Source organism: Manis javanica, chromosome 10, assembly GCF_040802235.1.
Source record: "Manis javanica isolate MJ-LG chromosome 10, MJ_LKY, whole genome shotgun sequence".
Lineage (NCBI taxonomy): Eukaryota > Metazoa > Chordata > Mammalia > Pholidota > Manidae > Manis > Manis javanica.
In genome coordinates, this window is record NC_133165.1 from 57,334,118 (window position 1) to 57,359,293 (window position 25,176).

The 25,176-nt window shown below is 38.9% G+C and overlaps 1 protein-coding gene across 3 annotated transcripts in view; it reads left to right on the forward strand.

Annotated features, from left to right (window-relative positions):
- The window catches only part of MPV17L (MPV17 mitochondrial inner membrane protein like), a 31,591-nt gene extending 7,260 nt beyond the window's left edge, over nucleotides 1-24,331 (forward strand). The window contains exons 1-4 of one of the 3 annotated variants that reach the window (XM_017654937.3): nucleotides 16,182-16,734; nucleotides 19,716-19,786; nucleotides 23,790-23,819; nucleotides 23,901-24,331. In XM_017654937.3, the coding sequence (XP_017510426.3) occupies nucleotides 16,197-16,734; nucleotides 19,716-19,786; nucleotides 23,790-23,819; nucleotides 23,901-24,071 (810 nt within the window). In that variant the 5' untranslated portion in view covers nucleotides 16,182-16,196 and the 3' untranslated portion in view covers nucleotides 24,072-24,331. Of the gene's footprint in view, nucleotides 1-16,181; nucleotides 16,735-19,715; nucleotides 19,787-23,789; nucleotides 23,820-23,900 lie in introns of those variants that run through there. The other 2 variants (XM_036992406.2, XM_036992407.2) reach the window with 2 other exon arrangements.
- Nucleotides 24,332-25,176: the final 845 nt, after the last annotated feature.

Sequence of the window (25,176 nt, forward strand, 5' to 3'; positions counted from 1 at the left end):
AGGAATACTCCCAAACTCATTCTATGAAGCCAACATCACCTAATACAAAAACCAGGCAAAGACCCCACCAAAAAAGAAAACTACAGACCAATATCCCTGATGAATGTAGATGCAAAAATACTCAACAAAATATTAGCAAACCGAACTCAAAAATACATCAAAAGGATCATACACCATGACCAAGTGGGATTCATCCCAGGGATGCAAGGATGGTACAACAATAAAAAATCCATCAACATCATCCACCACATCAACAAAAAGGACAAAAACCACATGATCATCTCCATAGATGCTGAAAAAGCATTCGACAAAATTCAACATCCCTTCATGATAAAAACTCTCAGCAAAATGGGCATCGAGGGCAAGTACCTCGACATAATAAAGGTCATATATGATAAACCCACAGCTAACATCATACTGAACAGTGAGAGGCTGAAAGCTCTTCCTCTGAGATCGGGAACAAGACAAGGATGCCCACTCTCCCCACTGTTATTCAACATAGTATTGGAGGTCCTAGCCACGGCAACTAGACAAAACAAAGAAATACAAGGAATCCAGGTTGGTAAAGAAGAAGTCAAACTGTCACTATTTGCAGATGATATGATTTGTACATAAAAAGCCCTAAAGACTCCACTCCAAAACTACTAGAACTGATATCGGAATTTGGCAAAGTTGCAAGATACAAAATTAATACACAGAAATCTGTGGTTTTCCTATACACTAACAATGAACTAATAGAAAGAGAAATCAGGAAAACAATTCCATTCACAATGGCATCAAAAAGAATGAAACACCTAGGAATAAACCTAACCAAGGAAGTGAAAGTCCTATACCCTGAACATTACAAGATACTCTTAAGAGAAATTAAAGAGGACACTAACAAATGGAAACTCATCCCATTCTCCTGGCTAGGAAGAATTAATATCGTCAAAACAGCTATCATGCCCAAAGCAATATACAGATTTGAAGCAATCCCTATCAAATTACAAATAGCATTCTTCAATGAACTGGAACAAATAGTTCAAAAATTCATATGAAACCACCAAAGACCCCGAATAGCCAAAGCAATCCTGAGAAGGAAGAATAACGTGGGGTGGGATCTCGCTCCCCACTTTCAAACTCTACTACAAAGCCACAGTAATCAATACAATTTGGTCCTGGCACAAGAACAGAGCCACAGATCAGTGGAACAGAATAGAGACTCCAAACATTAACCCAAACATATATGGTCAATTAATATATGATAAAGTAGCCATGGACATACAATGGGGAAATGACAGTCTCTTCAACAGATGGTGCTGGCAAAACTGGACAGCTACATGTAAGAGAATGGAACTGAATCACTGTCTAACCCCATACACAAAAGTAAATTCAAAATGGATCAAAGACCTGAATGTAAGTCATAAAACCATAAAACTCTTAGAAAAAAACATAGGCAAAAATCTCATGGACATAAACATGAGTGACTTCTTCAAGAAAATATCTCCCTGGGCAAGGGAAACAAAAGCAAAAATGAACAGGTAGGACTATATCAAGCTGAAAAGCTTCTGTACAGTAAAGGACACCATCAATAGAATAAAAAGATATCCTACAGTATGGGAGAATATATTCATAAATGACAGATCTGATAAAGGGTTGACATCCAAAATATATAAAGAGCTCACACACCTCAACAAACAAAAAACAAATAATCCAATTAAAAATTGGGCAGAGGAGCTGAACAGACAGTTCTCTAAAGAAGAAATTCAGATGGCCAATATACACATGAAAAGATGCTCCATATCACTTGTCATCAGAAAAATGCAAATTAAAACCACAATGAGATATCACCTCACTCCAGTAAGGATCGCCACATCCAAAACACAAACAACAAATGTTGGCGAGATTGTGGAGAAAGGGGAACCCTCCTACACTGTTGATGAGAATGTAAATTAGTTCAACCATTGTGGAAAGCAGTATGGAGGTTCATCAAAATGCTTAAAATAGAAATACCATTTGACCCAGGAATTCTACTTCTAGGAATTTACCCTAAGAATGCAGGAGCCCAGTTTGAAAAATACAGATGCACTCCTATCTTTATCACAGCACTATTTACAATAGCCAAGAAATGGAAGCAACCTAAGTGCCCATCAGTAGATGAATGGATAAAGAAGAAGTGGTACATATACACAATGGAATATTATTCGGCCATAAGAAGAAAACAAATCCTACCACTTGCAACAACATGGATGGAGGTAGAGGGTATTATGCTCAATGACATAAACCAGGTGGAGAAAGACAAGTACCAAATGATTTTACTCATATGTGGAGTATAAGAGCAAAGAAAAACTGAAGGAATAAAACAGCAGCAGAATCACAGAACCCAAGAATGGACTAACAGTTACCGAAGGGAAAGGGACTGGGGAGGATGGGTGGGAAGGGAGGTATAAGGACAGGAAAAAGAAAGGGGGCATTACAATTAGCATGTATAATGTAGAGGGGGTACGGGGTGGGCTCTACAACAGAGAAGACAAGCAGTGATTTTACAGCATCTTACTACACTGATAGACAGTGACTGTGAAGGGGAGAGCCTTGTAAACATAATGTTCTTCATGTAATTGTAGATTAATGATACCAAAATAAAAAAATTAAAAAAAACAAAAAAAATTTTTGTGAAAGTATAGGAGACATATTAAAAGAAATAAATTGTTATTGATTAACATCATATAATCACCATCCCCCTGTGAAAGGAACTACCTCAGACACCCCATAAGCCCTCCAGGAGTCCCTTCCCAAAACATCCCTGGACTCTCCATCCCCGAGAAAAAATAACTTCTTTCTGACCTTTACAATAATCATGCCTTGTAGTTTTATCACTCAACTACACATCCCTAAATATTGTAACTTATCTTCATTAAAAAAAATAAAAATTATATGTATTTATTCTCTTTTAATCTATAGGTTTTCCTCTTTCTTTTTTCTTCTCCTTTGCAATTGATTTGTTGAAGACATCAGATTATTGTTCTAGAATTTCCTCTGGATTTTCCTCCATTCTCTGTATATCCTGCAGATTGGTAGTTGGGTCTAGGTTTAATCAGATTCAGGCTTGAAATTTGGGGGACTATTTAGAGTTGGTGTTCTCTTCATCCAGAGTGACATAGTACCTAAGTACACATTTTTTTCTCTTTCTGTGTTCTGAGCAGGCACTGATAGTCTTTAATTTACATGAATTATGACCTAAAAGAGAAGACCTGTGAGTTTTCTTGTACCATATTTATTTTTATATCCAAGGAAGATTTCCAAGATATGATTTTGCATCATCCTTTTTCATTTTTATTTTTGTTTCGACATAATTTCAGGCTTCTAAGAAAGGGTCAAGAAGAGTACAAAGAATTCTCTTAAACTCTTCACCCAAACTCCCCAAATGTTAACATTTCACCACACTTATTTGCTTCATTGTTCTCTAAATAAATAAATGTATGTAAATATGCACCAATTTTTTTCTGAATCATTTTGTAGTCAGATGCAGATGATGCCCTTTACTTTCTAAATAACTTCATGTGTATTTCCCCCCAAATAAGGACATTCTCCTTTACAACCACAGTACAAGTAATTACGTCAGGAAATTAACATTTATACTGTTTTTTTAAATCAATAGTCTCCATTCAGACTCTGAAAATTGTCCCAGTAAAGTCCTAGATAGCAAAAGAAAGTCTAGCATGGCTTCTCAGTCTTTATGTTTTGCAACAGGTTAAGAGTACAGGCCAAATACTTTGTAGAATGTCCCTCAATGTGGGTTTTCTGTCTATCTTTAGAATATCCTAAGGTTGAAACTTCAACTGCTTAGTGATTTTCCTGTCTAGAAATGTCATATGGACCAAAGCCTCACCTGATATAAAAACAGATGAATTTCTCATTTTTCTCAAAACTCAGATAATGAATAACCATGTTTTCCTCCCAAGAAGCCTACAAAAGATTGTAAAAGTCTTCTCTCAACTGTAGACTTTTAAATCAAAGACATACATATTGGATTATGCACGGGCCAGCTTTTTCCTGGCTGGTTGAATAGCACACTGTAAGAGCTCATACCCAACTCCAAATAAATCTGGGCTCTTAACCTGAGTAAGTGAAAGCTACTTGGGCAAGTTGCTTAATAAATTACTGTTTTGGTGTGCTGATCTGTAAAATTCAAGTTACACTTACCTGTTAGTGTTCTTTAAACATTCTTATGGGTTTTATATTAAAACACGAACAAACAAAATCTCTTCCATAGACTACATCCGCATCCCCTTCCAGTTAACATTTGTGGTCTCAGTATGCATCACCACATGCACACGAACTTATTTCAATCTAGCTTCAGCTGCTTTCACCCCAGACAGTCACACTAAAATCATCTCAGTGCATTTCACCTCTCAACTGCACTGGGTCTAGATATTCATCTGCTTTTTGAAACCGAGCATTTTCTTGCTTCCCAAGATAAACTCTCTTGGTTGTTTCTTTCTTCCTTTGCCTGCCCCTTCTCCATCTCTGTTGGGGTTCTCTCTTCCTCTGCCCAATATTTAATTGTTGGATTTCCTCAGCACTCAGCCCTAAAAACTCTTTTCTATTCTTCTACAAACTCTCATCTTCCACTACTTCACTGAACATCTGTCTATACCAGTGCTTTTCAAACTGAATCACATTATTAATGAATTGTGAAATCAATTTGATGGGTCATACCTAGCAATTTTTTTTTTTTGAGAGGGCATCTCTCATATTTATTGATCAAATGGTTGTTAACAACAATAAAATTCAGTATAGGGGGGTCAACGCTCAATGTACAATCATTAATCCATCTCAAGCCTAATTCTCGTCAGTCTCCAATCTTCTGAAGCATAACGAACAAGTTCTTACATGGTGAACGAATTCTTACATAGTGAATAAATTCTTACATGGTGAACAGTACAAGGGCAGTCATCACAGAAACTTTCGGTTTTGATCATGCAATATGACCTATAAACCATCAGGTCAAATATGAATATTCGTTTGATTTTTGTACTTGATTTATATGTTGCTCCCACATTTCTCCTATTATTATTATTATTTTTATTTTTAATAAAATGCTGAAGTGGTAGGTAGATGCAAGATAAAGGTAGAAAACATAGTTTAGTGCTGTAAGAAGGCAAATGTAGATGATCAGATGATCAGGTGTGTGCCTATGGACTAAGTATTAATCCAGGCTAGACGAGGGCAGCAAGACATCCATGGATGCAGAAGATTTCTCTCAAAGCAGGGGGGGTGAGGTTCTGAGCCTCACCTCTGTTGATCCCCAAATTCTCACCTGATGGCCCCCCTGTGACTGTGCCTGTCTTAATATACCTAGCAATTTTTAAAAAATGAAATGGAATAGAGCATATCAGAGCACATTACATGGAGTAAGGATAATCAGGAAACGATCCAAACATCCATCAACAGGAGAAGAGATATGCATACTGTGGACTGTCCACCTGGTGAAATACTGAACAGCCATAAAACAAAACTATTGGAATACCATTGGAGTTGGCAAACATATTCTGTAAAGGGCAGGGTAGTAAATATTTTAGGCTTCGGGTACCATTCAGCCTCTGCTGCAACTACTCAGCTCTGTGTAGAGTCAAAATAGTCACAGACAACATAAAGAGACAAGTCGTTGTTCTGTCCCAAAAAGCTTTATTTATGGACACTGACTTTTACATTCTGCATAATTTTCACATCATGAAATATTCTTCTTCTGATTTTGTTTCAATCATTTAAAAATATAAAGCCAGTCTTGGCCTTTCAGACCTTTACATAAAAGGCACTGGGCCAGATTTTGCCTATAGGCAGTAGTTTTTTGACCCCTGTCATAGATGAATCTCAAAAACATTACGCTGAATGAAAAGAAGCCAAATAGGAATGAATACATATACTGTATGAGTCAATTTATGTGAAATTCTAGACAATGAAAACTCATCTATAATGACAGAAAGCCTGGGATCACTGACAGAGGGGAACTGAATACACAGGGTGCTAGGGAGCTTTTGGAGGGGATAGAAATGCTCTGTACCTTCACGGAGGTCATGGTTATAGAGGCATAAATATTTGTCAAACCTCATTGAACTGTACTTGTTATATGGATGGATTTTACTGTATGTAAAACATAGTGCAATAAAGTCAATACAGAATATCAGATGTGTCACATATGATAAGGGTAATCATTGTTTCTGAAACTTCTGTTCCAGTTATGTACATTTATTGATGTGAAGTGGTGGTGTCACGCTCATTCTCTTTCACCTGTCTCAACACAGGCACCATCATCCCCCCAGTTGTTCAAGGTGGGAACCCCGGTGTCTTCCTCTCTTGCAGACTTTCCCTTCTCCATCCCTTCCTGGTCAGTGCTGGCCCTCACTCATACCTCCTATATCTCTCTCAGAGCTGTTCGTATCTCGATCTCCACTGCCACACCTTGACGCCTTGGATTTCTAAGCCATCTCTGTGGCCAAATCGTTCTGAATACAGCAACCCTTGTACTCTGTTCAACAGAGGTATCAGGTCCTCTGCTTACAAGCCTTCAGTTGTTTGTAGAATAAAGAGCATAGCCTATACATGGCCCACAAGTACGGTGGCCCTTTTCTACCTCTTTGATCTCAGCTGTCATTTTCCCCTTGTTCTTCTGATACAGCACGCTCCTTCCTGACAAGCTGTTTTCTTTAACTGGATTGTTTTTGCTTCCCCTTTTTCCTGTTAAACTTCTAACCTCTGGTAGAAGTTTGAGTATCATTTTCTCAGGGAAATATCATCCGCTTATAGGCACCGAAGCTTCTCCAGTGTACACAGCACAATTTTAGTTAATTATTTGTTTAATGTCTATCTCCCTTGATGGAGTATAATTGCTGTTTCTGCAGAAATAGAATTTGTCTTTAATATTACTTTGTCCCCCATGACAAGCAGGTAGGCTCTAAAAATAGTTCTAGAATGAGTAGATGAATGAATGAATAATGAACCTGCATACAGACACAATGTGCAGATTTATTTTCAGATAATTTCCATTGTTTTCAACCTGATTTTAATGAGTATCACAGTTTAGAGACACTCCATGAGACAAGCAAGCAATTTTACCCCCATGGTCTCATTAGCCCAGTGTCTAGGATGTGGTGGAGATTCAATGAATACTTATTGAATGTATTAATTCAACAAATATTTTCTGAGAGTTCCACTGTATGCCAGGAAGTATTCTAGGAACTGGAGATACAGTGATTAAAAGAGCCTCTGTGTGTGTGGATCTTACATTCTATTGGAATGCAGAAATAACAAAAAGCAATATAACATAATATTAATTAGTGGTAAGTACCATAAGGAACATAGAATGGGATAAAAGAATAGAGAGTAAATTATGAATGAATCCATCCCTCAGGCTGTGAATTTGAAATCTTTGTTCTAAAACATTGGAGATATTTGTTCACTAATAATTAGCTAGAAATAGAAGGAGATTAAGCAAAACCAACCACTGTCATGAACAAATTTATTATGAATTTTCAAGAATTTGAGGAAGTCATTCTCATTGATTTTTCTGTTACTCAAAGGACCTTTCTTTTCCAGAAAAGAGCATTTCTGGCAATTCACAGACTCTACCATCATCATCTAATTACCACAGGAGCAGAGTTGGACATGAAGTCTTAGATAATCTGAAGCAGATATGTTAAGATTGATGCAGCCATATAAAAAATACTTTTTAAAAAACTAACATTTTAAACCACAATTTATGTTTAAGACTCTTTCTTACTGAAGCAGAGTTTTAGAGGATATTGAAAAATTTAGGGGACATTGTAAAAAGGTAAAAATAGTAGAAAAAGGTGAATTCTACTTTCATTTATGTCAGATTTATTTATATTTTGTGAAAGAATTCAGCCTTCTCTAAAAGTTTGTGCCCAAAAAGGATAATGAACAAAGACATTAACACAATATATAAAGAAGAAAAACATGTGCAAATGGTCAATGAACATGAAAAAAAGTAAGCATTATCAATGATCAAAAAATGCAAAAAACAAGTGAGATAGCATTTCTGTTTATCAAACTAATGGTTTTTTGTGTTTAATAATAGTAACTACTATTAATTAGGGTAGAAGAAAGTAAATACTCTCACACATTACTGGTAGAATTTCAAATTGTTATGAAAACTTTTGTGGCTTCCAGTTACATCGAACTGAATGCAATTCAGCATTCCGTAACAGTAAAAAACTTAAAATATACATATGTTTTGTTCCAAATTCTGCTCTCAGAAATTTAAGGCATAATGAAGTAAAAAATTTAACTATAAGAATGCTAATAGTAACTTTATTTGTAATGGTGAAACATTTAAAACAACCTATATCTGGCAATGTGATAAGAAATTGATTAAATTATAATAAAATTGGTTAAAGCACACCTTTTAAAATAGTGATGTAGTTACCTACTTATTGACATGGAAAGATGATTGTTGTGATTGTTGTTAAATCAAAAGGGTAGGTAAGAAAATAGTATGTATAATATAAGCTTAACTTTTTTACAGGAAATATTATATGAATACTTGGAAAAGATTTTTAAAAAACCAAAAGTGGGAACAGTGGCTAATTGTAGAAACGTTAATTTTCTTAATTCAGCATTTTTTGTTTTCCAAACTTATTCTAGAATCATTTTTTTAGAAAATAACATTAAATAGTACAAGTATCATCCCCCAGCTCCAAATCTGTTTTTGCCTGCTCACTAAAAATGGATCTGGGCCTTTTAACTGTTTTTCCTTTGCCAGTGGTACAATGTTTTGTCAGTAGAGGGCGCTGAAGAGACAATGCGGGAGGAAAGGGTTTTGCTTTCAGATCCTTCCTGTGGCTTCTCCAGTGCCATTTCCTGAAGCTTCCCATAATGTAAGGAAAAACTATTGTGTCTCTCAACTGACTTCTGTGTGTCTCCTCAGTACTCTATTACAACACCACCTCACTTCTGAGGATGTGCAGGTTTTCTATTCATTAGGCAATTCTATGACATCAGCTGGGTGTACAATTTCACTCAATTGCGACACTATCTAGAAACACTGACAGATCCCACAGTTTAAGGTCTCAGTCCTGCAAGACTGTCCTCCTCTCATGTTAGATGTCAATTGCAAGCCCAGGTTATCACCTGTGCTTCTGTTCACTGCCTATAAATCATCAGTTCCAAGACCCCCACTTTGGGTTCAATTAATTTGCTAGAGTGGCTCACACAACTTAGAAAAGTTTACTTACTAGATCACAGGTTTATTATAAAAGGTATAACTCAGAAACAGCCAGGTGAGAGAGATGTATATATTAAGATATGCGGAAGTGTCCTGGAGCTTCCAATCCTCCCCCCAGCATGCTACTCTCCCCATACCTTCATGTGCTCATCAACTCAGTTCTCTGAACATGACCTTTTGGATTTTTCTGAAGGCTTCATTGCATAGGTATGATTGATTAAGTCATTGGCCGTTGGTGATTGAACTCAATCTCAAGCTGCTCTCCATTCCCTGAGGTCAAGGCATGAGGCTGAAAGTTCCTACCCTCTAACCCATGGTTGGTTCCTCAGGCAACCAGCTCTCATCCTCAGCAGCTTTCCAAAAAGCACCTCCTTAGCAAAAACTCAGGTGTGGCTGAAGGGGGCTTGTTATGAACAAGACCCTCCTTTCAGCTCTAAGGCTGTGGAACTTTCAGGAACTGAGTATGGAAAACCAAATATGGTAAGAAAAAGATGCTCCCATTGCTCTTATTGCTCAGGAAGTTCCAAGGGTTTTTGCGCCTTTTGTTAGTTATTTCACTATTTTAAATGCCCCACCCAGCATAGTTCTGCAGTGCTGTCTAGTGTTCCTAAGTGCAAGAGGGCTGTGACATGCCTTATATAGAAAATACTTGAGTTAGATAAGCCATGTTGAAGCAGGAGTTATAATGTTGTTGGCTGAGAGTTCAATAATGAATCAACAATGCACATTAAATAATGTGTCCTCCAACAGAAACACACAGAAACACAAAGCAGAGTTATGCATTGGTCAGTTGATGAAAACTTCTCAAAGGAACCTAGACCCTGTATTTCCCCTAATAGTAATGGTTCAGCACGCTTGCTGACTCAGTGTTCATAGCAACTTGATAGACTATAACTACTTCAAATAATAAGAATCAACTATATTAAACTTTTCCTATTCTAATTACAATGTGATTTACCTTTTTGGATTGGATCAGACTGAAGAGTACTAAAATAACCTCTAAACCATTATTCCATTAATTAGTTATTTCTTTCACATATTAGTAGAGTCATACATTTTCTATAGTAATTGAAGTTTCAGAGGTTCAAAAAGCAAACTTGGAGAAGAAAACTGTAATTAAATCACCTTTTATGTGGAAATTCTCAATTCATTTGCATATTTGAATATGCACGGTCTTTAAAACTCCCTGTAATATTGGGTTTTTCATAATTTCAGATTCTTATTTTTATCACATCTTTATGTATTTTAGGATAAAAGTATTTCTTTTCCCAAAGTTTAACAATAGAAAATAATGAAATTAATTTAATTGGTTGCTCTATTATCCCACACCAACTGTGGGCAGAATACTTACTTGAAATAATGCTGGTGAAAACAGATCCTGAGCCAGAGAAATGCTCTACTTCAAATATGTCTTCCAAATGGTACAATTTCAAGATACCAAGTTGCAGGTGGAATCCATAATGCTTGACATCCCTGTTAAGAAATCTGTTGCCACACTGTAGTATTCTACTTGGGGGAGGATAGAAAGATGGCAAAGTGTCTCAAGCTTCTAAACAAGAGTGAAGAATGGATGCAATCTTACCCTCATACTTTAACAGGTACAGTTAAAATGGTCTGAAAACCATTATACTAATCCAAGCAACTTTCACATAATTTGTGTCAATGTCAAGCGTGTAACAGTTTCTCAAGTCATAGAGACCGAATTCTTAGGCATAGGTTTTCCACATTTGAGCTGAGATGCAATGATTTCATGGCACAGTTGCTCAATATTGATTCTGCTAACAAGAGAAATAAAGGCTTTGGTGAGAAGCAGGCTTATATCCTCTTCCTTCTGACCTCCCCTTCTGACCTTTTCCAGTTGGAATGCCTGTTCTTTCTCTCCATGTGTGCATTCATATAGGGAGCAAGCAATGATGGTGCTTCCTACCTCCCTTGCTATCATTTCAATCCCTCTCCCCCAAACCCATCCAAATAAGAAAAGCTTTTTAAAAAGAAAACCATATTAAAATCTGCATTAAAGCATAGCTCTTTGTATTCATCTGTAGTCACACTAAGCAAAAACCTTGTCTTGCTGGGCATCCCCAGCTTCAAATCAACACACCCCCATTCAGATCGCTGCTGGAGAAATTCTCCATTAAGGACGTACAGGCTCTGGAAGGAAGGATTGGTGGTGAGGAAATTGGGAAAGAGGGAGGATTAGATTCGGTTTCCTTGCCAGCTTCCCTCAAGCCTCATTTCAGGTGACAATGGGAAGACAGTTGCTTCAGGTTCCTGCTCTGTGCTCACACCCATAAAGACAACCGATGTCTCAGGTGGAATGCTGAAGGGGTTTGAGGAATTTCAGTAACCTTTTGTGAGGGGTGGTCTTGGGAGCTTCCTTCCTCTGCTCATTGGAAAATAGACTTGTTGGTCCTGGAATCTTTTAAGTGCCTTTGGTTTGTCAATAGAAATTTTGGGATTAGCAAGAGAAGATGGATTTTAGACACACTGTGGCTCACTTGGTGGTTCTTATTAAACCCCAATTCATTAAAATAAAATGAAATAATAACAGTTACAATAAACTTCATTGTAACTGTCTTAATGTATTTTTAATGTGATCCTTAGTTGTAAATTGAAACTCAGTTCCCACATCAGTGCTTATTCGCTGCTGACAGAGTTCTTAACAAAACTCCTCTCTTATATTTTAACACAGCACTATGTTCTTCTGCTATCCCCCGCTGTTCAGAGATATTAATGTTAGATGAATGTGTTCCCTCATTATTACCAGAGGGCTCGGAATCACAGATTGCACAGATAATGAGGCATCAATGTAATGAATCAATTTATCTTGGAGCATCTCCTCTTGTTCGAAGGCCACCTGGTTCTTTAATGTTTGCTTGAGTAAATAGATTGTCTTTACTGAATTTTTTTATTGCTTTTAGAAGAGACAAATATACAGCAATACATGTAAAACCATCTCAGCCTTCTAAGGATTTATTTGTTTCTTTCAACTCAAGTATGTAAGGCTGAGCTGCTTGATAAAAATCCCCATGGATTTTGGAGGAGATACACATCTATAAATAGTTACCAATCCATCTCCGTACTGGGTTTCTAGGTGGAGCAAATGAGCTTATGCATCGAGCATCTCACAGATAACTGACATATGCACTGCACTCTCCATGAATGTCAGCCCCATGACTTTGGGGCTGTCAGATTTGGCAAAATAAATTTAAAAAATACAGGACACCCATTTAATTTTGAGTTCCAGTTGAACAGTGAACATTTTTTAGTGTAAGTGTGTCCCAAATACCGCATGGGACGTAATTACACTAAATAGTTATTCATTGTTCATCCAAAATTCCAAGCTCACTGGGCATTCTGTATTTTATCTGGCAAACCTAATCCCTCTCTCACCTCATTTTCCTGCCTCCAATTTTGTCTAGTCTCCAATTTTGCTCTTTTTTTCTAACAAATTGGTTAAGGTAATTGCATAGGAATCACTAGGGAAATTTTCTTTTTTTCATCATGAAGACCACAGTTTCCTCTAATTTGGGCAGGAATTAGATTTTCTTAAAAAAGCCATGCAAAATATAGGGTCAATTAATATATGATAAAGGAGCCATCGACATACAATGGGGAAATGATAGCCTCTTCAACAGCTGGTGTTGGCAAAACTGGACAGCTACATGTAAGAGAATGAAACTGGATCACTGTCTAACCCCATACACAAAAGTAAATTCGAAATGGATCAAAGACCTGAATGTAAGTCATGAAACCATAAAACTCTTAGAAAAAAACATAGGCAAAAATCTCTTAGACATAAACATGAGCGACTTCTTCATGAACGTATCTCCCCGGGCAAGGGAAACAAAAGCAAAAATGAACAAGTGGGACTATATCAAGCTGAAAAGTTTCTGTACAGCAAAGGACCCCATCAGTAGAACATAAAGGCATCCTACAGAGAATATATTCATAGATGACATCCGATAAGGGGTTGACATCCAAATTATATAAAGAGCTCACTCACCTCAACAAACAAAAAGCAAATAAGCCAATTAAAAAATGGGCAGAGGAGCTGAACAGACACTTCTCCAAAGGAGAAATTCAGATGGCCAACAGGCACATGAAAAGATGCTCCACATTGCTAATCATCAGGGAAATGCAAATTAAAACCACAATGAGATATCACCTCACACCAGTTAGAATGGCCACCAGCCAAAAGATGAACAACAACAAATGTTGGCGAGGATGTGGAGAAAGGGAAACCCTCCTATACTGCTGGTGGGAATGTAAACTAGTTCAACCATTATGGAAAGCAGTATGGAGGTTCATCAAAAAACTCAAAATAGAAATACCATTTGACCCAGGAATTCCACTTCTAGGAATTTACCCTAAGAATGCAGCAGCCCAGTTTGAAAAAGACATATGCACCCCTATGTTTATCGCAGCACTATTTACAATAGCCAAGAAGTGGAAGCAACCTAAGTGTTCATCAGTAGATGAATGGATAAAGAAGAGGTGGTACATATACGTAATGGAATATTATTCAACCATAAGAAGAAAACAAATCCTACCATTTGCAAGAACATGGATGGAGCTAGAGGGTATTATGCTCAGTGAAATAAGCCAAGCAGAGAAAGACAAGTATCAAATGATTTCACTCATCTGTGGAGTAGAAGAACAAAGCAAAAACTGAAGGAACAAAACAGCAGCAGACTCACAGAACCCATGAATGAAATAACAGTTACCAAAGGGAAAGGGACTGGGGAGGATGGGTGTGAAGGGAGGGATAAGGGGGAAAAAGAGACATTATGATTAGCACACATAATGTAGTAGGGGGAACACAGGAAAGGCAGTATATACAGAGAAGACAAGTAATGACTCTATTGTATCTTACTACACTGATGGACAGTGACTGAAATGGGGTATGTGGGGGGGACTTGATAATAGGGGGAGTCTAGTAACCATAATGTTGTTCAAGTAGCTGTACATTAACAATACCAAAAAAGAGCCATGCAAATACAAATCATTGCCAACAAGCACATAGTTTAGTGCCTGGGTCATAATAGTGCTCAATGAATATCGATCAATTGAATGAATGAATGAAAGAGTGGCTGGATAAACAGTCCTGTTCTATATGTGTTGTGAAATGAGTTGTTTGATTTCAGCTAACATGATCAGTTGTTGTTAGAGGAGATTAAAAGGATTATAGGGAAGGAATACATGATAAAGAGGGGTAGGCTGAATTCAGTAGGCTGAATAATGGTCCTCCAAAGATCTTCATGTCTAAATCCCTGGAACCTGTAAATACATCATTTTACATGGCAAAAGGACTTTGTAGATGACCCTCAATGTAAAGAACTTCAGATGTGGAGATTATCCTGGATCATCCAGGTGGCCCAAATTAACCATGAGGGTCTTTATAAGAGGGAGGCAGGCAGGCAGGGAAGAATAAGAAGATTATGTGACCATGGAATAACAAGAGAGATTGGAAGATGCTAGGCTATTGACTTTGGGCAGATAAGAAAGGGTCAAAGAACACAGAAATGGGCAGATTCCCAAGAACTGAAGAGAATGGGTATCCTTGTCTGCCTGGGCTGCCAGAACAAAATACCACAGTCTAGGTGGGTTAAAAATTTATTTTCTCACAGTTCTGGAGGCTTGAAGTCCAAAGTCAAGTTGTCAGCTGGGTTGGCTTCTTCTGAGGCCACTCTCCTGGGCCTACAGATAGCCACCGTCTGTCTCACCGTGGCCTCACGGATCTTCCCTCTGCACATGCGCTGTCCTGGTCTTTGTCCACATTTCCTCTCCTTATAAGGACGCCAGTCAGAGTGGACTTGGGCCCATCCTTCAGGCCTCTTTTTTCACTCAGTCACCTTTTTAAAGAGCTTATCTCCAAATATAGTCTCATTCTGAGGTACTAGTACATTTTGGAGCTTCAATATATGAATCTGTAGATGGATACAAGTCAGTTGAAAGCTGTGGGGTTGACAGAGGAAGTTGTTAAAACAGCCAGGTAGTGCCCCAGATTGGAGACTAAAATGATCTGTGACAATCAATGCAAAGTGATCCAGGACTCGATGCCAGACTGGAAAAAGGACTTTAGTGGGACACTTGGCAATAATTAAAACAAGGTCTGTAGATCAGGTAATAATATTACCTCAGTGCATATTTCATTGTTTTAAAAGTTGTACTATGATGATATAAGATGACAATATGTGGGGAATCTTAGGTTAAGAGTGTACGGGAGTTCTACTATTTTTGCACCTTTTTTCTAATCTAGGATTATTTCAGAATGAAAAGTTAAAAATTAAAAATTAAATAAAATAGGGTAAAAGAGAGAGAGAATGAGATTCAATGTGACAGGGAAGGAAATTTTAAGAAATGAGGAAAAGAAGCAAGGAGGAGACGATTTTCATGAGGTCAGAGATAACATTTATTTTGTGGGTCTCCAGTGACCCTGTGCTGCTAGAACAGAGCCTGGGAGCTCAGCATATATTTTGGAAAGCAATATTCATCCAATCACAAACTCTAAATAGGAGAAGGCAGTAGGTTCATTGAGCCCCACTTCACATTCAGGAAGGGCCTCAAATTTTAACTTACGAATTTGTCTCCAGGGTCACACACCAGTCAGTGTGTATTTTGTGTTGGAAGTGTGAATTCCTTGCATGCAACCATTTAAAATACACCCTTGTCTTGGTAACTGGGTTTTAGTATCCCCTCTTTTTTATTTCAAAAATTTTTCTTTCCCTCTTTTTAAATCTTTTTCTTTTAGATATAATTCATACAGCAGCAAATTCATTTTAAAGGGCAGTGAGTGGTTTTCCGTGCAACCATCACCACTCCATTTACAGAACCTGTTCCTCGCTCCAACAGCCACATCCAGTTGGCAGTCATTTTGCATTTCCCTCTCCCCCGTCCATCGCCAGCCCCTGACAACCCCTAGTGTCCTGCCTGCCTGTTCGGATTTGCCTATTCCGGACATTTCGTGTAAATGGGTCATTCATTTCATTATGTGGGCCAGCCCCATCTCAAACTCTCAGGCTCACAACGGCTGGTGGCCCCGGGATTGGCGGGCGCGTGTGGGTGTGCGCTGGGCGCCCAATCTCTGTCGAGCGTCTGGAGGGGGCGGGGGCGGCGGCGGCAGGAGGCTCCCAGGAGGCCCGGGCAGCCGGCACAGGGTCGGAGCGGCGGCGCGGCAGTGGCCGGCACTGGCTCGGGCATGACGCTCTCGTGGAGGGCGCTGTTGCGCACGGCGCAGCGCTACCCGTGGCCCACCAACGTGCTGCTCTACGCCACGCTCTACTCGGCCGGCGACGCGCTGCAGCAGCGCCTACAGGGCGGCCCGGCCGACTGGCAGCAGACGCGGCGCGTGGCTACCTTGGCCGTGGCCTTCCACGCCAACTTCAACTACGTGTGGCTGCACCTGCTGGAGCGCGCGCTGCCGGGCCGCGCGCCGCGCGCTGTCCTGGCCAAGGTGGTGTGCGACCAGGCGCTCGGCGGGCCCGTGGCCCTGTCTGCCTTCTACGCCGGTGAGGGGCCCGGCTGGTCGAGGGGGCCAGGATCGTGGATTGGGGGACTTGAAGCAGGGGCTGGGAGTTGGAGTGGGGAGGGAGGGAAAGGAATTGAAGATCGGGAGCTGGAGGTCGAGATGCCACGGGCTGAGAAGCCTGGGGAGCGGGGATGAAGAGGGCTGAGGGGGAGAACTTGAGGAGTGCGGCTCGGAGAGGCAGGGGACTAGAGGGCCAAGGTTCCACGGTTTAGGGATTCAGGGGCCAGGATTGCAGTTCGGACTCTGGGTTTGCACGAAGTCGGTGGCAGATTTCAGTGGCAGGGATGGGGGTTAACCCTGAAAAAGCCCCCTGAAATGTTGAGCAGACCCCAGCATGTAGCCTTAGCAGCTGCAACCCCTGCCATCTAGTTGTGCGGTGGCGCCTATCCTTCCGTGAAAATCCATATCCGAGGCTATGGGCCCTCCTTTTCACTGGTGGACACTCCTTCCCAACACACCAACAAAATGTGAGAGCTTCGGACCCTGGGGATAGAGTGGATGGAACCCGACGTCCGGCCAAGTTCCCCAGAAAATCCACACTTGGGGCCATAGTCCTGCTTTGGAAAAGTGATTTTCCTGTGGGGGTTCCATTCCCTTGTCAAAAGCCACAGAACATGTGAGGGGACCTCAGACCCCTGCCATGGACAAATCTATGTCTGGAAGGATCCCAGGAGCCCCCTCCTCAGAAAATCGCCCTGAGGCTTGAGGGTCTGACTTCTGGAACCTGCTTTAGGGCCCTAATACCAAAACTAAAGGAAGAGGCCCTGTGGCCCCCATTGTCATAACAATTTCTATAGCTTAGAAGAGAGTGGACTGGGGAGGGGGACCAACTCCCTAAGAAAATCCAAGGGTCCTGGGCCTGGCCTTGGCATTGGGGGTCACAGGTGCCCTCAAGAGGGTCTTCTTGTCAGTGGCTGTTGGTGCCTTCTAACCCGGGTTAGGTGGTCAACACCACCTTGAAGAAACCTTTGCTGCCCAGTGGATCTTATTTTGGGGAGCTAGATTTGTTCCTTTCCTCATGCAGGAAAACAGCCTAACTTGCAAACAGGTTCCTTATGCCTGTCAGTAGGGTGCCCTTGTACACTGGGGAAGGGGTTGGGAGCTGGGAGCTGGGCATTTAGGAACCAGATTCCCATTTAATTATCAACCAGCCCAGGGAGGCACAGGTTCTCTCGTTATTCCCATGTCACAGATGAGGAAACTGAGACTCAAAGGGGTTAAGTAATTTGCCCAAAGATAACAAAATCCATGCCATGTTTTTAATTTGGTGGGTGTGAAACCAGGAACATGGTGCTAGCACAGGGCTTCAGGAGGCCTATGGTTCAAGCCTAAGGCCCCTGAAGCAGATTTCTCTCTGGATTGCTTCTTTGTCTTGCTTTTTAGATTTCTGGCCCAGTTTCCTTGTCCCGTTGAGATGAAAGGGGAAGGTGGAAGGGCGTGCGCTGAAAGTTTGCTCAAGCTACTTCTGACTTGGAAATGGGCTCTATCAGATGATCCTTTGTGCCAGCTTGGGAAACTGGAGTAGAGATTGAGAGAGGGCTCGGAATTCACACCTGCATTGGACTTGGTCCACTGTCAGCCTTTCTGAGCTGTTTTCCTCCTCTGTAACTACCAATCTGGGTGGATTGTAAGGAGGTTCAAATGAAATAATGCACAAAAACTGTTTAGCACTTAATTAGTGTTGGGTAAGTGGAATCTGATATTACCAATATTTGTCTGGGTTTTTAAAAATGGGTCTTGTTCTAAGAATCCCCTGCAATTGACTTAAAAAGCTCTTATTCCCCTCCCTCCTAATCAGAGTTGAGGAAGGATTTTAAAAACACTCTTAGTTACATCTTTCTTAAAATAGGAGGGTTTTGTTCTTACTCCCTGAATTTCTTTTCTGGGTTGTTGAACATCGACATTTTTCAAATGTGTTTAGGAAGGGTGAGTTGGTGTTCTGCTCCCAAATTCTGATTGGAATAATATACTAAAAGAAAAATTTGTAGTTACCAGAATACCCAGGGTCTGTCAGCCTTTTTTTTTAGTAGGAAATTAAATTAAAAAATTTTAAAATATTTCATAAGAAGTTTGGAAGGTGGAAAAGTCACCAATGGGTCTACTATCCTGACACTGCTGTTTTTGCCAATTCTCTTATAATTGAAAGTATTTCTTTTCTGCTGTCACTTTTATACCCTCCTATTGTCACTTCATATTTATCATTCCTTTAAAATTTATCTAGTTTTATCTTACTCAGCCATAAAAAAAGAATGAATTCTTGCCATTTACAACAACATGCATGACCCTAAAGAGTATTATGCTAAGTGAAATAAGTCAAAAAGAGAAAGAGAAATCCTGTCTGATGGCACTTCTATGTGGAATCTAAAAAATAAGCAAACAAAACCTACAGGAAACAAACTTGGTTTCAGGAGGAAGTGGAGGTGGCAGAAGAAATAGGTGAAACAGATTAAGAGGCTTTATTAAACTTAAAATAAACTTAAGTTTTTAAATTTAATTTTTAAAATTAAATATGTTTTATTATTATTTATTTTAAACTTGTTTTTTAATAAATATGTTTTTGTATTTTAATAAACTTAAATTTAAAATAAATAAGTTGTGGGGATGCAATGGACATATAGTCAATAATACTGTGGGGAATATAGTCAATAATATTGTAATAACTCTGTATGGTGACATATCATGGGGTTCATTTTGTGATGTATAAAAATATTGAGTCTCTGTGATGTACACCAGAAACTGATAGTGTAATGCATGTTAATTATATTTCAATTAAAAAAATTTGTCAGTGTTAGAATGGAGATTACGTTCTATTTTCACTGTTGGGTCTGAAAGGACTTGATGGATGACTGATACTAGCGGTTACTTTGCCTATTGTAATAGGAAACTTAAACATGAACTGCTACATAGTTTTCTTACTACTGAAACCTTTAAAATTCTTCTGGTGTGTGTATTTGCAAATAGGTATGAGTATTCTCCAGGGAAAGGATGACATATTTTTAGACCTGAAACAGAAATTCTGGAATACATATAAGGTAAGGACAGACTTGAAAATGTAACCAAGATTTTTTAGTACATTTTAAGCATTAAATGCATTTTAATAAAAACATTCTTAATTTAAGGCTGCAGTTGGCTGGCACAGGATACAATATTTTGACAGAGAGATCTTAAATTTGTTTTGATAGATGAATGAGAAGAAGCCTTAAAAGTGTCTATACTTTAAGAGAGTCTATAAATCAGTATAGTCTGAATTTTAGTTCATGTTCACAATGACTTCTGATGTTCTTATATTTACTCTCAGTAGTCACAGTTTAGTGAATTTTTATTTAGTGAGGTTTTATTTAGTTCATTAGTGAGGTCATTGCAAAATAGGCATAGTAGAATGTGAGTGGCTTAATGGAATCATTCCCACGGACGTGGCCAATGTTCCCAGGTGTGTATTCTGCTAAATATCCATGAAAGGGTCCTTGTTAACATCACAAAGATAGTTACAGGGAAGGATGATATTTCCCAGGATTATTTCTAGGCTTGAAGCAAATCATCTGTTATACTGTTGGCTCAGTACAAATGTACACAGTTCAGTCTTACAGATACTTGTTAATTTATTCAATGAAGATTTATTGACCAACATCTTATGGTCTGGCAACATCAAGGGTGCTTTCCATCTCAGGCCTAGAGCAAGTTTGATTCTATTAACCACAGTGAGGTCAGTTTTCAGGACTGCAGAATGTACACAGCCTAGCTTAGGGCTTCCCATGTGCTTAATTCTCTGTGAAAAGCCATGCCAAGCCACACCCCGCCATTACCTGCACTGCTTGTAGTATCTTCTGTTGAATGACACCGAGCCCCAGAACCTGCAATGCCCACCTGATGGTTGGAGGTAGATGACAGGGATGGTTGAAGTTGCGTGTTTCCCCTCAAACCCTGTTGCTCAGGGACAGTTCCTTTTTCCTTCAAGAATGTTCAGAATTCTTGTTACTTTTCTTGGTGCAGAAATTGTGGGCCTGTGCGGACCTCCAAGTGTGATTTTCTTTGATTTTCTTTTGTAAAAAGGGTCAGGTTTTACCACTATATCATAGATCCTATGGAGATACATATGTCTAATATTTTTAAAAAAGAGCTAGCAAAAAAAAAAAAAAAAAGAGCTAGCAAGCAGAATTGTGTAAGAAAGAGGCTCTAAGTGCCGACTTGCAGCTGCTTCATTTTCTTCTCCCTTAATGAAGACATATGGGCTCCTTTTTCTGGGTGTTGAATGCCATGCCAAGGATCTTGAGCTTCAGTAATCCTGTCAAGAGAAACTAGTTAGGGGGTTATTATAGTCAAGTTCACATAAGAAATAATAAACAAGTAGAAATAGGAATGATTTGAGAAATAATACATTTTAGGCAGTAGAAGTGGTGGGTTTGGATGATTGGAAGTCAGGGTAACTGGTGAGGACACATACAGGGTGACTGCCAGGTTTCTGAATTGAGTAACTGCATGGACGGTGGTTTGTCATTTGAGGAAGGACACAGAGGATGGCGAGCTGATTTGAGGAAGAAGTTGAGCTCGGTTTGGGAAAGGTTGAATTCCAGGTACCTTTGGGATATTCAAAGGGAGATTTCCAGATGCACAAAGGAGAGCTCAGAGCCAGAGATATTAGATGTGGGAGAAGTTAGGTTAAAACTAGGCTTTCCATTCAAGCTTGATCAATGAACCTTAGCACAGTGTTAGCTGTCAGAAGAAAACCAGCTTCCATGAGGAATCAGCCCCAGCGGCTCTCCTGTAGCCCAAGGGATATGTAAGATTAGAATTGGTTTTTTGTTGCTGAGGAATCAGCCCCCTGCTCAATTGTCTCAGTAATATAGCTGATATTACTTTCTCTTTTCCTATAGTTTTTATAAACTTTAATTTGGAAATAATTTCAAATTCACAGAAAAGCAACAAGAGGAGTTCATAGAACACCCATATATCCTTTACCTAGATTCACCTGTTAACATTTTGCCCCATTTGCTTTGCTATTTGTTGGCTGTATTTGTCCGTCCATCCATCTTTCTGTCAAATGTTTTTCTGAGTCATTGGAGAGGAAGTTATACACAGAATTACTTTTTACTCCTAGATACTTAGAAAATATTCTAAGAGTAAAGATGTTCTCTTAAATAACCACAGCCTTGTCACCAACTTCGAGAAGTTTAACAATGGCAATAATCCTTTGATCTCTTCTCCCACCCACATTCCATTTTTCTCAATTGACCATCTAAGGGCCTTAATGGCATTTCTTTTCCTTCCAGGACAAGGATCCAGCCTGGGGTCAGGTAGTGCATTTAGTTCTCATGTCTCTTTAGTCCCATTAGTCGACAATATTTCCTCAGCTCTTTTTAAATCCATTACGACACTGATATTTTTGAGGAATACAGTCCTACTTCCTTAAAAAAAAATTGTTTCCTTTTGGGGGTTTGTCTGATGTTCCCTTGTGATTAGATGCTGGTTATGCATTCCCGGCTGGAATACTGCATAGGTGGTGATGTGTCCTTTTCAAGGTTATCTCAGCAGAAGTCACCTGATGCCCTTCTGCCCCCAACTGGAGATACTCATTTTGTCCATCTGGTCGAGGTGTCCAGTTTTTCTACTGCATAGTCACTATTTTTTCCCTTGAAACTACTAAGTGATCTGTCGGGAGGCACTTTAAGATTCTACGAATGAATATCCTGCTCCCCATCAGAATATCCCCACCTCACCTTCAGATTTGGCGTCCAGGGGAGATCCTGCCTGATTCAGTCTTTGCTGGTCTGATGGTCAACCAGTGATGAGTTTCCAACTCCAAGCCTGATCCCACGTTCTGAGGGTGGCAGTCAGCATTCTCTTTTAAGGAAGAGCCTGCACTTCTCTCCAAGTTATTTATGTACTTACTTCTCTGTATCAGCAAGGATTCAGGGGCTCTCATTATTTCAATGGTGTATAATTCATTATTATGTTTAAGCATGTTTGGTGACCAGGTGTCCCAGATTTGCTCAGGGAGAGCCCCTTCAGTATGGCTCCTATGTCCTTGTGACATGTCCCATCTTTTTTTTTTAAACCACTTCCTTAGTCTCTGTCCTAACAACATGTTCTCGGCTTGTCTTGCACCTTGTACCTGTCCTACCATGGCCCTGAAATCAGCCATTTCTCTGAGGAGTTCCTGCCTTTCAGTGGGGAATGGTATAGGAACATGGCCTGTGCACTGCATGATGCTATATTCTGAAAGAAAATAATTGCCATGAGAAGTAAAACCATGTTTGAATGGATTTAGTCTTCTGATCATTGTTGCTAAATAATAAATTCTTAAATGACTATGTACTTCAAATAGCTTCTATTGCAATGGCTTATGGTAGAGACTTTAGAAAATTAAAATTAGCTAAAAAAAGAAAATAATGCCACCTTTCTAGTACCAAAATAATACCACTTTTAAGGACTATCTTGAAAACATATAGGTTTTGGAAAAATATAATTTATGTATGAAGACAACTATCTTTTAAAAAAAGCCACCAGGATGATCTTTTTGTTAGCATGTACACGCTAAAGCCTGTTAAAATAAATCTCTTAAAAGATTTTGTCATATACAAGAATGCCTGCTAACCTTATTATTTAGCATGAAATAGAATATATTATTAGCAAATCTATAAGGAATGGTTTGGCATATAGCATTACAAATTTGTTGATGATTCTTTTATAAATATATTCTTTTATCATTTGCTTGGGCTAACAGGAAAATTGCATATATAAATATATGTTGTTATTTCGAGAGTAGTTTTCTAAGAATTGGTAGTGATTCTGGTAGACTTTTCATTCTGGACCTGTGACTATAACTCATATAAATATCTTGTACTTAACAGTTTTTTTCCATTGCCTCACACTCCCACTTGAGAGATTTAAAGTAGTCTAATTTCATCGGCTTAGTCTGAAATGTAATACCACCTCCACATTCTACCTGCCTGGTATTTTTTAATCTTTTCTAGAATGAATTGTGGGATTGTTTTGTATGACTGACAGGCATTCTAATAAAGTTTTTCTTTATTCCAGAGTGGTCTGATGTACTGGCCTTTTGTACAGGTGAGTTTCGAACTGCAGAGAATGCTAACTCACAGCTCTGGTCTCCAAGGAGCCCTAATTTACTTTCTGTTTCTGTTACAGCTGACCAACTTCAGTCTTGTTCCTGTTCACTGGAGAACAGCTTACACTGGACTTTGTGGTTTTCTGTGGGCTACCTTCCTTTGCTTTTCACAACAGAGTGGCGACGGCACGTTGAAGTCAGTTTTCATCTTCCTTCAAAGAAAGGAGACAACACAGTCCAAAGGGCCCTAGAGAAATGAGAGATGAAGGACTCCCCAAAAGTGACTAAATTTTTTTCCTTAAATGCAGTGGCTTGCAGATAAAATACTCTATTGACCAGTTATGTGATCCATTTTGAAGAATCACTGTCTGGAGACCTAGTTGTTTCCTAATTATCAACAAGTACTTTAAATTTTATTCAAACCTCTTTTGTACCCCCATTTTGGTCTGAAAATTTTACTTAATATCTCTCTAATACTTTGATGAATGTCAATAACAGCTGCATAATGGCATTTTATGATTATTACTATTTCTGTATTAGTATTTTAATGTCAGTTGACTTAAGGAACCTGTTTTGACTATATACATCTCTTTTCTAAAATCTCAGGTTATCTCCTAAAAACTTTTGGATCATATTATCTTTTATACCAAAAATAGTCTCATAGCAAATTTCTGTTTACAGAGAACTCAATCAAGGAGAAGACTGAATAACCAGATTTCCCCCAGAATACTGTATAATAATTTATTGGTATGCTGATACTAACATTCTATAAGTACATTTTATATCATCAAAAAGCTAGTAGTGTATGATTGGTGTTTTTGTAGAATGTATTTCATGGGTGTCTTCTATTTTTGTAATTTCTAAGCTAAATAATTTTCAGCAAATTTTTAAAGCTTTAAGTGTATTCAGTAAAGTACTCCATCTCCTAGACATACAAAATGTACAAAATAATTGATTTTTTAAAGAAACATGCTGAGAGAAGTTTCTTTTAAAAATGAACACTTTTTCTCCCTCTGGAAGAACCCTGTCCCATATTTCCAAGGAAAATAGTTACCCCAAATTTCACATTGATGTTATATTTTTAAAAATTAGTGCTTTAAAATAAATCTTAGTAGGTAATCTTTCAGGTAGACATGAGAAACTTGATCCAGTCTTTCAGATTTACTCAGTTTGTCTAACCTCTAAAACCAATGGGTTTAAAAAATGACATGAATATCTCAGGAAGTTTCAGTATTTCTCCTAAGAACTGCACCATGATTCTGTTGCATCCAGTGGAGAATTTCACAAATTTAGAGATGTGAAACAATGAATGTCAATAAATTTATCTTGGGAATTTACATTTAAGATTAATTGAAG